The following is a 14,237-nucleotide window of genomic DNA, read 5'->3' on the forward strand; positions in this document are numbered from 1 at the left end:
TCGGGGGGATTCATAAGGCACCTTGTTGGAGGAAATGGGCCAAAAGGGCGGGAGGGGTGCCATCCTGTGGCTGCCCCGTGGGCAGAGCCGGCGGCCGGGCTACGTGAACACCGGGTCTGCGATGCCGTGGTCGGGGTTGCAGGTGAAGGCGATGGTGACGGCGTAGCGGGTGCCCCACTGGACCTTCTCCACACGGTGCAGGTTCTCCGACCCCGAGGTGAAGAAGGACACCCGACCTGGGGCAGAGGAGAGAAGTGACCGCACAGCCAACAGCACGGCGGGCCCACCGCCTCGGAGCGGCGGCAAGCAGGCGAGGCCCGGGTGAGGGCCCCTCTGTGGTGGGCAGGCCCGGACTTGGGGGCATCGAGGCCCTGCCGCCACCCAGGGCACCATGTGACTGCCCGTGGCCTCGCAGGCCGGATGCCTAGGATCTTTTTTTTTTTTTTTCCAGATTTTATTTATTCATGAGAAACACAGAGAGGAGAGAGAGAGAGAGAGGCAGAGACACAGGCAGAGGGAGAAGCAGGCTCCATGCAGGGAGCCCGACGTGGGACTCGATCCTGGGACCCTGGCGCCTGTGGTCTGCAGAGGCCTTGGGACCACACGAAGGTCCCACCGTTCATACTGCCAGAGCCTCGGGACAAAGAACATTGGGGCAGAAAAGGAGGACTTGAGGAAATGACCCAAACTTTTGTCATGACCCGACGTGAGGAACACTGCTGGCTTTTAATCCAATGAGTGCAGCAAACTCCAAGTGGGAAAATACAAAGAAGTCCACACTGAGGCCCAAGACAAGTCAAATGGGTGAAATGAAAGATTGATTTGGGAAAATCTTGGAAGCAGCAGAGAAAACAGGCAGTGACCCGCTGACGGCAACTCTCTCAGCAAAAAGTGATTCCGAATAAAGCAATGATGTTTATGATGAGAAAGGAAAACTCTATCAACCCCGAGTTTCACAGCCCGTGAAAATATCTGTGAGGAAAGGTGAGGTCAAGATGTTCTCAGAAGAAGCGCTGCCAGCGGAGCGTGGCCACCTGCTCGGCACGTGCTCACAGGGCGGCTCTGAGCACCCACCCGGGGGCCCCAGGACCACCCCGTGCTCGGTGCGGTTCTCAACATTCTCAGGTCGGGACGATTACGTCCCTGGAGCCGCTGCATCCCTCTGGGGGAGAGCAGGGCTGCGCCGCAGGGCAGGGAGGACAGGCTCTAGAGGCCGCTGCGCTGTGGGCAGGGGGCCTAGGGGCCGCGGACCCGCAGACGGATCCGGGCAAACAGCGTCGCGAGGCCGCCGCCGGGGGCTCCTACCTGCTCTGGGCTCCACCGTCCTGTTGGCCCCCTCCTCCATGAACACAAATCTGCCCCCGCCGAAGTCGTCCAGGTAGTCAGACAGGTAGAGCAGCGACGTGTAGTCGAAGGAGCCGTAGGTCACCTGCGGGCACAGTGTGAGGGGGCAGGTCACCGTCTGGAGGCCGGCGGGGCTCATGGGCCCAGGACGGTCAGCAGACGGCACATGTCCACCTCTCAACGGGGCTGCTCGCTGCCCCTGCGGCGTCACAGACGGCCCCCTTAAGCCCACAGTCACGCATTTTTGCCTGGGACTCGCACACAGCTCACGGAGGCCGTCTCCTGGCAGGACGCACGCAGACAAGCCCACGCCGCGGCGATTCCACTCGCTAACCAGCAGGTCCAGTCTTCCGCATCCACAAGGAACCAGTGTGGCGACAAGTGCTTTTGCTCTTTCTTCCGTGTGGGGCTAGTCCAACCTTTGTTTTTATTTTATTTAATTTATTTATTAAAGATTTTATTTATTTATTCATGAGAGACACAGAGAGAGGCAGAGACACAGGCAGAGGGAGAAGCAGGCTCTCTGCGGGGAGCCCGACGCGGGACTCGATCCTGGGTCTCCAGGATCACACCCCAGGCTGAAGGCGGCGCTAAACCACTAAGCCACTGGAGCTGCCCCAACCTTTGTTTTTGTTTTTGTTTTTTGTTTTTTTTAAAGATTTATTTTTATTTATTTATGATAGACATAGAGAGAGAGAGAGGCAGAGACACAGGCAGAGGGAGAAGCAGGCTCCATGCCGGGAGCCCGACGCGGGACTCGATCCCGGGACTCCAGGATCGCGCCCTGGGCCAAAGGCAGGCGCGAAACCGCTGAGCCACCCAGGGATCCCCCCAACCTTTGTTTTTAACTGTAGTAAAATACACATGTGAATTTGCCATTTTGACCACCCTCGTGTCCTGCCCGGGAGCACGAAGCCCAGTCCTGGTGTCGGGACCATCTCCCCGTCTGTCTCCAGAAGTCTGCCGGCATCTTCCAACGCTGAAGCTGTCCCCACCACACACTCACCCCACCCCCTGGCACCCACCCTTCTGTCTGTCTCTGACCCGGACGACCCCAGGGACCTCACACTGGCAGAGACCTGAAGCTTCTGCCCTTCGGTGTGTGTAGACGCTCTTCGGGAAGCCGGCTCCGGCAGCGCAAAGCAGGCGATGCGGGACGAGGTCTGGGTCGGCAGCTGGTCCGAGCACGGACCCTCTGACAATCGGCCCCCACCCCCAGCCTGGACGAAGGGATGTAACAGGAGGCGGCTATCATTTGTTTCCTCAGATGCCCTGAAGTCAGGGATACAAGGCCCTGTTCGCAGCCAGAGCAGACAAGGGGCACCACGTGGAGACGTTGTTTTCGGTGTGACATTTGCAGGGTTTGGTTAAAAACCTCAGGCTGCTGAGGAGGAGCTAACTGCCTGAGACACGCACGGGAGGTGTTGTCTCCAAGGACCCACTCACTCGAGTCAGGATCTGGCTAATAAAGGGGATTACTGAGTCTGCATCTTTTTTTTGTGCAAAGATAATGATGCACAACAAATGACAGATGTTAATTCCTTAATGACATTTTCCAGGCTGATGAATTGTTCATTAGCAAGTTTGGGGTAAGAGAGAAAGGGAAGAGTCCATGGACTACAGTCCAAACCATCACCCCGCCGGCCCTGGAGCACGTGACTCCTGCCTCCAAGCTACCGGGCTGCCAGCCAGTCTGACATGTCTACACCTGCAGGCATCCTGGGAGTGGCCTGGAAGCCCCGGGCCAGGCTCATGTGACATACTTGATCAAGGCTCCAAAGCCTTCCCCCCTGCAACCACCGACACCCCATCACCATGACAACAGTCACCTCCTGATGGGCGGTGGGGCGACCAGCAAGGCTGCCATGGCGACCGAAAACAGTGTCACCTTCTCATAAACTCGGGACCGTGCACCATGAGGCTGGACCCGTACGCACCTGGGCTCAGCTGCGCATCCCCCAGATGCCAGCCCAGGCTCCCCTTGTCCAGAATCCCGTCACTGAACAAGTGGCAGAGGGACGTAAGCCTGTGAGTCTCCTGGGGCAGCGCTTCCGGTGAAGCTTCGGCAGCGAGCCTCACGTCCATCAAAACCACACACACACACACACACACACACACACAAAAAAAAACACACACACACCACATGACAGCGGCCCAGGTGCGGTGGGAGGGGAGTCCCGGAACCTGACCCTGTCCCACCCGCCCCCAGGACTCGCCAGGAAACCAGGGACCTGGGAGGGAGGCCGTGGGACCCGCGAGTTCTGCTGCGGTGTCTCCGTTCCTGAGACGGGAGCCGCGCGGGTGAGGGCAGACGCCAGGTTCTAGAGTTCTCCTATGTCTGAGGACTGCTTTTGCCACGTCCACACGTGAGCAGCCCGTGGCTGCCCCGCAGGCCCCCAGGCGACCCTGGCTCGTGCAGACCCTGTGGCCTCCCGGCTCCAGGCATCGTGCTGGAGAGCCTGGGGCTGCCGACGCTCCTGACGTCTCTTCCCGCTGGGAGCCCCTGGCCGCAGATGCCACTTGCACTGAAGCTGGCTGGAACTGATTCCACACCGGGGTCCTTGGGTTAAACCACGGCCGCGTATCCGGCAGGATTCAGAGCCGAAGCGCCATTTGCAAGCATGTGTCCCCACCTGCCCTCATCACTCATCCCAAGCTTTCTGGGTATTTTTCACTTGCTTCTTTCGTTCTGGCATCAAGGGATGTGAGGGAGGGCCCTAGGGAGGGTCATAGGTCACCTGGGCTGCCCTCTTGCCACCCTCAGGTATCCCCTGGCAGCACACTGAGAACCAGGGGGGATGGGCTCTAATTCAGTGGGTCAAGATCATTAATTAGCTGGGGCTGTGTCTACAGAACAACAGGAGATCCAGCATGGGAGATCCAGAAGATCCTGTGTGGTCAAGACCTTCCCGTGAAGAGGTGGGAAGTGGGCGGAAGGCAGGCCGGGGGAGGCCCCCTGCAGCCGTGGGGGCGACAGCTCAAGGCCCCAGGGGAGGTGCCACGTGCCCATCTGTTCTTACCGTGCATTTTACCACACGTGGGGGCAGGGTTTACTGCCTTGACTATACCCCCAGGGTCCCCGGGCTTTAGGGTGTTCCCCTAAAACACAAGGGCACAGTCCCCACATCAGAGACGAAGATGTCTAAACCCCAACAATGGAACGCCACAGGTGGACACTCAGAAACCCAGGCTGAGCCAGCTCGGGCGGCGCCAACCAGCCCCGGGGCTGCTCACCTTGTCCACATGTGCGTGCCAATACTCATCGTGAGCCGTCCGGGCTTCGGTGCTGTTGATGCGTGAGAAGAACGTGGGCTTGGTCAGGTACAGTGAAGATGCACTGATGCCGAAAGCCTGGGCAATTGTGAGCTGGACCTTCTGCCGCACGTCCCTGTGGGGAGGACACACGTGTCACCCAGGAGCCGCGGGGCCGCAGAGAATTCTCCATGGGTCCCACAGAGCCATGCAGTGCCACTCGACCAGACATGGACTGCGGGGCGGGGGGGGGGCGGTAAGACGGACACTCTCACGGCAACCCCCCACATCAAGGGAGCCCTGTGCTAGGCCAGGCACCGAGGACCCGCTCCTTGCAGGAATGGCCACGCTGTCCGGGGGGACACACGGAAGTGGAAGCAGCAGTGGGGGTGAGCGGCCCTCTGCACAGGACACACGACTCCTGGTGGAGGGCCTGAGAGCCACACCGAGCATGGTCAGGGGCTGGGGCTGCCGCCCGCTATGGGCCGTATACATGCAGCTGTGTGGTGAGGGGCTTTGGGGCACAGTCCTGTCGGCATCCGTGGTGGGGGCACCACCCTGCCCTGGACCACCGCTGACCTCCGAGAGGCCAGGGCGCAGGGCAGCAATGCGAGACAGGCTGACCCACCCGTCAGGTGGACACATCACCTGCCTACCTACAGCCCTATACACATGCACACACGTGGACCTGCCTACGTACGCCCCACGGACATGCACACATTCCTCACATGCACAAAACGTGCTTGCGAGACACCACACACGCCCACGCGTACGCTCACACGTAGGCCTACCCATGAACTATGCACACACGTATGGAACATACAGTGAACCATGTCTAGGACCACAAACGAGGCGGCTCCAGCACCATGGGACATAAATCATTCCAACATTAGGCAGGCCCCCCCGCCGGGGAGGAAGCACCGGGCTCTTCCCAGGACCCATTTCAGGGTGCTACTCCACCTACTACTACTCTACCACCCTGGTGTTCGTGGGGATGCTCTAGCCCTCCAGCGAGGTGGGGACACGGGGCGCTCAGGAGCTCTCATCAGCCAGTCAGAAAAACCATTTAGGAGAATGTCACTAATGTCACTTGTTTCATGGGCTCCGTTTCCTTCATCATCTCTGTTCACCTTCAGGGCGCAATGCTTTGCAAACACCGTTTAGCCAAATGTCCCAGTTCAACAACCTCAAAGAATGCAGAGGCTCGTGACCTTCTCCCACTTTGTCCTCCGACCACACAGCTTGTGGATGGCGCAGGCCATGAGTGTCCTGACAGGTGCCGCTGCTTCTCCTGGAGCCCACGCTCTGCCCGGGGCATGCGGGCCTCCGTCTGTCTCCACCGCTGTGGGGCCCACGCTTCACCAAGACAGCTCTGCACATCCTGCTGCACATCCCCATGCCCCCCACGTCCACCTACAGAGGGCGGCCCAGGAAAGATGGGAAGCAAGCTGATGGTTTTACCTTCAGCACCGCCAGGAACGGCGGGCTCAGTGACTCGGGGTCCCGGGACAGCCCGTGCCGTGTGTGGCAGGAGCGCTGCTCCCCACGTGTGCTGACCGCCTCGGCGACGCCCCAGGTGTGGCCTGGTGAATGTGTTACCCTGAACATCTATCTTGAACATCAGCCATAAGCCAACCTCAGACAGTTTTCCCTGCAGCTCACAGGACACATGAGTGGAGCATTTGGTACGTCGTGTGAATCATCAGAATCCGTTCATGGGACGTGGGCAGCTCCTCTGACGGTGGCCAGGTCAAGGCCTTGGGAGTCCCCACACCTCGCTCTTGTTCTGTGACAACCCAGACCATAAACGAGACCACGGTGGGATCTCGTACTGGCAATACTCTTGTGTCTCGAGATGCTCAACTACTTTAACCACAGAACAGAGAAGGTTAGAGAAGAGTCCAATGGCATCCTTCCAAACACTGCTGTTTCCTTGACAACGTTGTGTGAGGATGTACTTTGAGATGTTTTAACCATTGATTATGATTATTAATCTTTAAAGATTTTAATCTTTTAAGAGAGAGCCGGTGCAAGCAGGAGGAGGGGCAGAGGGAGAGAGACGCCTGAGCAGACTCCTCACTGACAGAGACCGAAGCAGGGCTCGATCCCATGACCCTGAGATCATGACCTGAGCCGAAACCAAGAGTCAGACGCTTTACCGACTGAGCCACCTGGGCGCTCCGGTTATTACTATTTTAGTAATTGTTTTATTCTGTGAAACTAAGTGTTCCCTTCCATTTTTCACTGATAACTACCAGTTAGTTAGTAGTTAGAGTCTAGCTACTATTAAGCCCTAAGCCCTGACGGAACCTAACAGACGTGCTGACGCCGCCGGCAGCCGGTGCCTCTGTGGCAAGCCTCTTTGCGGCGCCCACGTGCTGGGCACAGTACTTGTGCTTCTCCATGCAACAGCCAACTGGGTTTTCACTCCAGAAACACAAACTCCGTTCCTCATGTGTGACTCTTCCTGGGTTCCGTGCGTGACCAGACGACAGTTTGACCGACATCCCTTCCCCTCTGCGGGTTTGCACTCGAATGAGACACAAACCCAGCGTCTTCCCTTCATTTGCGGTGATCGTTTCTATGTTTCATAAAACCTTGACGTCATGAACGTTAAAATACCGACCCACGCTTTTTCCTTAACAGTAAAGGCAGTAAGGAAGGTAAACCAGCCACAGGGGACTGCAGAGCAGGCTCCTGCCCCACCAGGCGCCCGGCCGTTGCGCTGCAACACCCTGCCTCGCTCTAGGCCCAGGCTTCAGGGCCGACCGAGGTCACTAGTGCGTGGCCAGCGTCAAGGGCCCCGCTCACTGTCGCTACTATTTGTGTGTTGCTCTGGACCAGGAGCGGTCTTCCTAGAGACGTCACCAAGGGGAAGCCGTGGCTGTTTCCAGGCCACGGGGCTAGAGTAGCAACCAGCTAGAGTAGCTGGTCGGGGGTGGGTTCTGGCGCCGAGGGGACAGAAGGGCAACGCGGAGGACGCCCACTGATGAGGCGCTTGGTACCACAACTGGCAGCCCCGATGTGACCGACACAGGTAACAGAATCACACACACTCACACAAATGAGGTAGAACCAGGCATTCTGAGCAGGAGGGCGGGTAGCCCTGGAGCCAACTCCTGGGAGTGATGCCCTGCTCTGCTCACACCGAGCTGTGACGGTTGGGGAAACGGGGTGAAGGGCACAGGCGATCTCCCTGTGTTGTTAGAACAGTATAGGAGTCAAGGTTATCTAAGAATTAAACGTTTTAATTAAAAAAGCCACTCCAGGTTTTTTGGCAGTGGAGGAGCTGCCAGGGCAGGAGGGCTGTGCCTGACACCCGGCACCGGCACGTGTGGCGGGCCCGTGAGTGGGCACGACCCCTGCAGCACCCTGGGCTGCTCGTCCAGCAGATCTTGCAGCACCTGAGGCTGGCTCGGCCTCCTACCGGTGAGCTGTGTGAGGGGCAGACGGGGAGTGCACATGGCCTCCGCTGGCCTGCTCCTTCCCCAGGCCGTGTGGGCTCGATGGCCTGGCTGGACCTGCAGCTACCAAGGCAGGTAGTGTACCCACAGCTGTTTTAGTACCTTCCGTGAATCCGCCCTGACTGCACAGAGCACCAAGGAAGGAAGAAAAACCATCCATGGAGCCGAGACAGGCAGATCCAGGCAACCCCCTCCCCTCAGTATTTCTGCTTATGGGCTCCCTGTGCCCACGGACAGAGAGGTACCAGCCCCATGTCCACCTGCCCGAACTCTGACAGGGTATAGTTTCAGCTGTCACGAGACCCTCTGTCTCATGTCCTGTTTGCCCAGGACAAACCAGGGCTGTGTCACAGCCTTGGCGGATGCGCAGCACCCTGCATGGGCCAGGGCAGGGCAAGCCATCAGCTGGGGTGGACATGCCTGGTGGGTGTGGTGGTAGGTGGGTGAAGCAGAAGGTGGTCTTTGAAGGGCCAGGGTTGGGTGGGCGTGGCTGGCCGGCGTGGTGAGGAGGGTGGGCTGGGCTGGAGAGGGCTGGTGGGGGCCTGGGGGCGGGGCAGGCGAGGGCGGGTGGGCGGGGCTGGCGAGGGTGGGTGTGGCCTGGGGGCGAGGCGGGGCGGGCGGGGCGCTCTTGGGTTCCACCCCTGGCTGACCCTCCCTCCCCCCTCGCCCCGACACCTGCCTCCACGTCTGACCTCATCACTGCTTCCCGCCTCACCGATACAACCGGAAGTCCTCTTCTGAGAAGACGGTTTGTATCTTATCTCCAAAGTATCTGTGAAAAAATATGCTGTTAACAAATGAAACATTTCATTGGACGTCTGTTGTCAGCGCTTTATCATAACACGTAAGTGTTTCCTTATTTCCTTTAGATTCGGTGTTTCCTGCTGGGCGCCTCTGTTTCTACAGTGACCACCACTGATGAAAGGTAGAGCCGTGAGAGCGATGCGCATCCAGGTGGGGAGAACCTGTGTCTCTGGCCTCGGGAGGATCCAGGTCCATCCCAGGAGCCAGGCCTGCCCCCCAACCCCCTCGTCCTCTAGCTGTCCCTCGGCCTCAGGCGGGTCCTGCTTTCCTAAGAAAACCCTGAGAAGCCCCTGATATAGCAGGAGACCATTCCCTGTGGCTGGTGAACAAGGATCCTGCCCCGGGGACGGGCCACACCTCCCAGGTCCCCCCTAAGAAATGCACAAGGGCACGAGGTCATGTGGCACAGTGAGGGCTGCAGCCCCTCTGGGTTCTCACCTGTACAGGTTTACAAAGTGCTTCCCCACAGATAGGGCTCCTGAGTGCAAGTCCAGGATGGACGCCTGGAAAAGATGTGCACAGAGCACAAGGGTAGCAGGGGCCTGGAGATCCGTCCTACGCTCACCCTGGGTCAGGGGAGGGATGCTGGGTTTCAAGGCAGGTGGACCCAGGGTAGATACAGGACAGATCTGGTTCTCTCCTCCCCAGACTGATTGTCTGAAAACAGCCCACAGACCTGTGAACTCCTGCAGCCGAATCACACCCTGCCCACCCTCCCTCCTGCGGCCCTGTTGAGGTGTAACGCACGCGTGAGCTACACAATTTGATAATCTTTGATGTCACACACCCGTGAACCATCAAGATAGCAACTACATCCCCAAATGTCCTTGCACCCCTTTGCCATCCTGCCTCCTGCCTCTCTCCACCCACCCCTCCCTGCCCAGGCAACCAGTGATGTGCTTCCTGCCGTCACAGACCGATGCACATTTTCTAAAAATTAGACGTGAATGTAATCATGCGAGATGCACTCTCTTTGGGTTTGGCTCCTTCTACTCAGCATAACCACTCTGTGGTTCACTCATGCCATTGTGTCTATAGACATCCACCCCATCTTGTTAGTGAGGAGCACTCTGTGGTTTGGGGAGCCACAACCACGTGGGTTGTTTCCAGCTGGGGGCTATCACAAATAAAGCTGCCCTGACACTGGCAGACAAGTTTGTGTGGACAGATGCTTTTATTCTCTTGAGTAAACCCCTAGGAATCGGATTGCCAGGTCATGCTTTTCTAAAGGACTATCAAAGTGTTCTGCACCCTGCCTACCCCATGTCCTTCCCATGTCTGGGAGAAGTGGTCATCAGCACGGGTCACTTTTATGCTATCTAGGAAGCTACTATATTTCTCTTCCTTGACGCAGTGACCAGCCCAGGGGTTTGAACATAATTTGAGTTTAATGAATGTTAACTGAACTAAAAGGCATCAAATCCAGTTAATTTACTACAAGACAACTTCCTAGGGGAATGCCCAACAAAGAGTAAGAGATGAGTCCATGAACAAGTGGGTTCTTAATAAATGTTCCCCCTGAATCACACCAAACTAAAATAAGAAGAGCTTCATTTTCAGAACTCCAGGGAAAAATTTTGCAAAATAAAATAAAGTCATGCAGGTAATCATAGAAATACTTAGAAATTCTAGCAAAGTCCATAAACTAATCCTCCCAGGGCTTTCAAACATGTGGACTGATTCGGGTCTGCATAATGGGGATAATTCAGCAATCACTAAACAATGCAAAGAAGACTGCATCCTCCACAGCTTCACACGCTGGGTGAGGAGACCCACGTTCAGGACACCACACGGGAAGGCAAGCTCCTGCGCGGGGCTCATAGGAACAGGACTCCCAGAGGCTGCCCAGGAGGCAGAGCAACTCCCGGGAGGCTGCCTTGCCCTCAGTTCCCAGCAGCTGCTGTAACTGACTGCACAAACTGGGGACTTTAACCAGAATTTATCTTCTCATAGCTACTGAAGCCAGAGATCCCAGGGTATGGTCAGGGCCACGCTCCCTCTGAAGGTCTAGAGGAGAATTCCTCCCACGTCTTCCAGCTTCTGGTGGCTCTGGGAGTCCCTGGCTTATGGCTGCATCTCTCCCCCTCTGCCTCTGGCTTCCTGTGGCTTCTCTTCTTCTACCTCAAATCTCTTTCTTTGTCTCTCACAGGAGGACACTTGCCATTGGACTTAGGGCTCACCCCAATCCAGAAATGATCTCATCTTCAGGCCCTGAACTTATGGCATCTGCAAAGACCCCTTTTCCAAATAAGGTCCTGTCTCCAGGCCCTGGGTAGAGGCATGGTTCATGAGATCCCCCAGGGAAGCCTCCCCACCCTGGGCCCCCTGCACACCGCGCCTGTGAGGTCTCCAGTCTGGAGGCTGGGGAGCACGTTTGTCACTGTGTCCCAGGAGTCCCTCCCGCTTCCAGGCTTGCCACCTTCCTCACTGGGCTCCTAACTCACCTACTGTCAGCTCCCTGTCCGCGACCAGATCCGCCTGCCCCCAGCAGGTTGTCTGAAACATGGTGAGATCTGGAGCAGGCTGCTGTGCCTCACTGTGAGGAGGGGAGACACTCTCGTGCCCACCGAATATGGCCTGTCCACACTAGCAATGTGGGGGGAGGCCAGGGGACACCCAAAGGCCCCACGTACCTGGTGCCTCCTCGCCCTTGGACGGAGAGCATGCTAAAGGGGTAGAAAGAAAACTGAAGCAGGAACTCACCCCTCCGTCGGATCCTCCCAGGGAGAGCCCCTTCTCGGCTATGCTGTGGGGAGGTCATTATAAGTCAGGACTTAGTTAGTAGAACTGTCTGTGATACGTCCAGGCAAATAACAACCAGCGTGATTTAAGCAATCTTAACAGACTGTTTAATATTTATGATGTAAACACATGTTTAGACCAAAGGACTCATTTTCAAAGCTAAATGAGTAAATGGCAATATTTGCTCACTGTCTTGTTAAATATGACACTGTTTAGAAACAATTGGGCTTGGGGATCCCTGGGTGGCTCAGTGGTTTGGTGCCTGCCTTTGGCCCGGGGTGTGATCCTGGAGTCCCAGGATCGAGTCCCGTGTCAGGTCCCTGCATGGAGCCTGCTTCTCCCTCTGCCTGTGTCTCTCTGCCTCTCTCTCTCTCTGTGTCTCTCATGAATAAATAAATAAAATCTTAAAAAAAGAAGAAGAAGAAGAAGAAAGAAACAATTGGGCTTAAATTCCATCTTGAGCACTGAGAGCTGGTGCCCACCCACATGGGCTGAGCTACTGCCCCAGGTCCCTGTCCTGGTCATCACAGGCTGGCGGGGATGCCTCTGCGATCATCAGTTCGGGATGCGGAGGCGCCGTGGAGGCCTGTGCCAGGCGTGACAGGATGGCCCACCTCTGAAGACGTAGGAGCTTCTAGCACATTTAGTAGACAAATGGCAACTGGGGAACTGACCTGGGGACGATCAACCCCGATTCCATTGACTGCTGCCCGGTAAGCCCCACACTGTTATCTAGAAACAGGGGGAGTATGTCCCTGCTGGGACTCTCAGAGGGCACACAGGCAGCGTGAGGGCCAGTGGCTGCTACGCTTCGCACTCGGCACATGTGTCTAAACAGCTCTTTGTCTGAACAATTTGTTGCAGAATCAAAGCTTTAAGATCTTGTTTTTAAAACCCCAACAAAGTCCAGTGTGGACTGCATCTGAGTAAGACCGCTCACCCTGTCATGAGTCACAGCTAGTGGAAAAGCCTACTTTTGCCCCTGAAGCACACAGGGAAATTCTTACGGAATTCTAAATTAATTTTTTGTTAAGATTTTATTTATTTATTCATGAGAGACACACAGAGAGGCAGAGACACAAGCAGAGGGAGAAGCAGGCTCCCTGCAGGGAGCCCGATGTGGGACTCGATCCCTGAGCCGAAGGCAGATGCTCAACTGCTGAGCCACCCAGGAGCCCCTAAATGAATGTCTTTAAATCACCTTTTCAGAAATAACTGTCTGATTCCTGTCCCCAGCCCCACTTTCTCGCCTGTTCAGGACAGAATAAGAGGCTGCAGGGCAGAAGGTACCTGCGAATCCGCTGGGCTTCGTCCCTGGTGATGACCGTGTCGGTGATCCCCCGGCCACACTTCCTAGGGGAGCAGCCTGGAGAGAGACGAGCCAGAATGAGACGCTGACCCCAAGCTGAACCCCAACCACACTGCCACTTGGATTTGTTGAGGATTCCCCTGTCGGTGGGCCCCCACCCCTGGGAAATTTTGTGGGGTGGGGCTGTGCCTTCCACAGGATTAGGGGGCCAGATTTGGCAAATAAAATACAGGACACCCACATAGGTGCGAACTTCAGAGAAGCAACAATGATTTTTTGGTGCAAGTGCAGGACATACCGACACCCCCTGCTGGACACACCACATTCCTGGTGGCCCCACACCGGGCGGGATGCTCAGGGGGACCTGGCACTCTGCTTACCCTTGGGAAGAGAGCCCAGAGCCGCCCCAGGTGCCGCATCCACAATAAGCCATGACCAGAGGCCCAGCCTTCCTCAGCCCCTGGACAAAGCCCTCCTGGGACAACACAAACTATGCTCGTAACTCTAGTCCCAGGGACCCGGCAAATGCTGCACCAAAGGTGCTCACCGCGTGTCCCTCCCGCACTCCCTCTGTCCCTCTGAACCCGGACGTGCAGCTGCTTAGGGGCAGGAGGGCAGAGAAGCTCAGATGGGGACGAGGCCAGAGTCAGGTCAATGGAGCAGAGCATCAGAGCGGGGCAGGCTCCCTCGCCGTCCCAGCCACGACACGGAGCCGTGGGACAGTCTCAGGACAGGCTGGGCTGGTGACCTGTGGCTTTTCACCCTCTTCCCCCTTCCCGCCTGGGACAGGAGCCTGGTGCCTGCAGGTAGAGTAAGCGAGCCACACACCGAGTGTCAAGTGCTGCGGGGCCTTTCTCTGCATGCCTTGCGCGTGGGAAAAAGAAACTTCTACTTGGGGGCCGTCGGGGGAGGGGTGCCTCAGTACCAGAGGCCAAATACGATCCTACTCACACAGGGGTTTCCATCAGAAACAAAAGCTACACATTTTTTAAAAGCCACTTGTATGTTTTTTATAAGGGTCACTCCCTGAACATAAGGACACGTTAGGGAAAAAACAAAAGCCGACACGACGATAATCCAAAGAAAGCCTGGAGAACGGTACCTGCGTGACCGCTGTGCTTCAGGACAAAAGAATCATCACAGGGGAAAAAAAAACAAAACGAATCATCACAGGGAAAGAGGAGGGTCACATTTAGGGGTGACGGAACAGTTCCCGGGAAGACGGAAGGACGGCAAACACAGGTGGCATCGTGTCAGGTACGGAACAGCCCACACGAAAGGCCACACAGGAGAAGCTGCCAGAGCCACTGCCGCCTGGCGAT

The 14,237-nt window shown here is 56.8% G+C and overlaps 1 protein-coding gene across 2 annotated transcripts in view; it reads right to left on the reverse strand.

Moving 5' to 3' along the window:
- OGFOD3 (2-oxoglutarate and iron dependent oxygenase domain containing 3) overlaps window positions 1–14,237 on the reverse strand; it is an 18,781-nt gene continuing 4,544 nt past the window's right edge. For both annotated transcript variants that reach the window (XM_077854730.1, XM_077854729.1), the window contains exons 3-9: window positions 12,897–12,972; window positions 11,568–11,610; window positions 9,303–9,367; window positions 8,776–8,832; window positions 4,579–4,732; window positions 1,306–1,429; window positions 1–236 (exon numbers count right to left, since the gene is read on the reverse strand). In XM_077854730.1, the coding sequence (XP_077710856.1) occupies window positions 100–236; window positions 1,306–1,429; window positions 4,579–4,732; window positions 8,776–8,832; window positions 9,303–9,367; window positions 11,568–11,610; window positions 12,897–12,972 (656 nt within the window). In that variant the 3' untranslated portion in view covers window positions 1–99. The remainder of the gene's footprint in view (window positions 237–1,305; window positions 1,430–4,578; window positions 4,733–8,775; window positions 8,833–9,302; window positions 9,368–11,567; window positions 11,611–12,896; window positions 12,973–14,237) is intronic.

This window comes from Canis aureus, chromosome 16, assembly GCF_053574225.1.
Source record: "Canis aureus isolate CA01 chromosome 16, VMU_Caureus_v.1.0, whole genome shotgun sequence".
Taxonomy (NCBI): domain Eukaryota; kingdom Metazoa; phylum Chordata; class Mammalia; order Carnivora; family Canidae; genus Canis; species Canis aureus.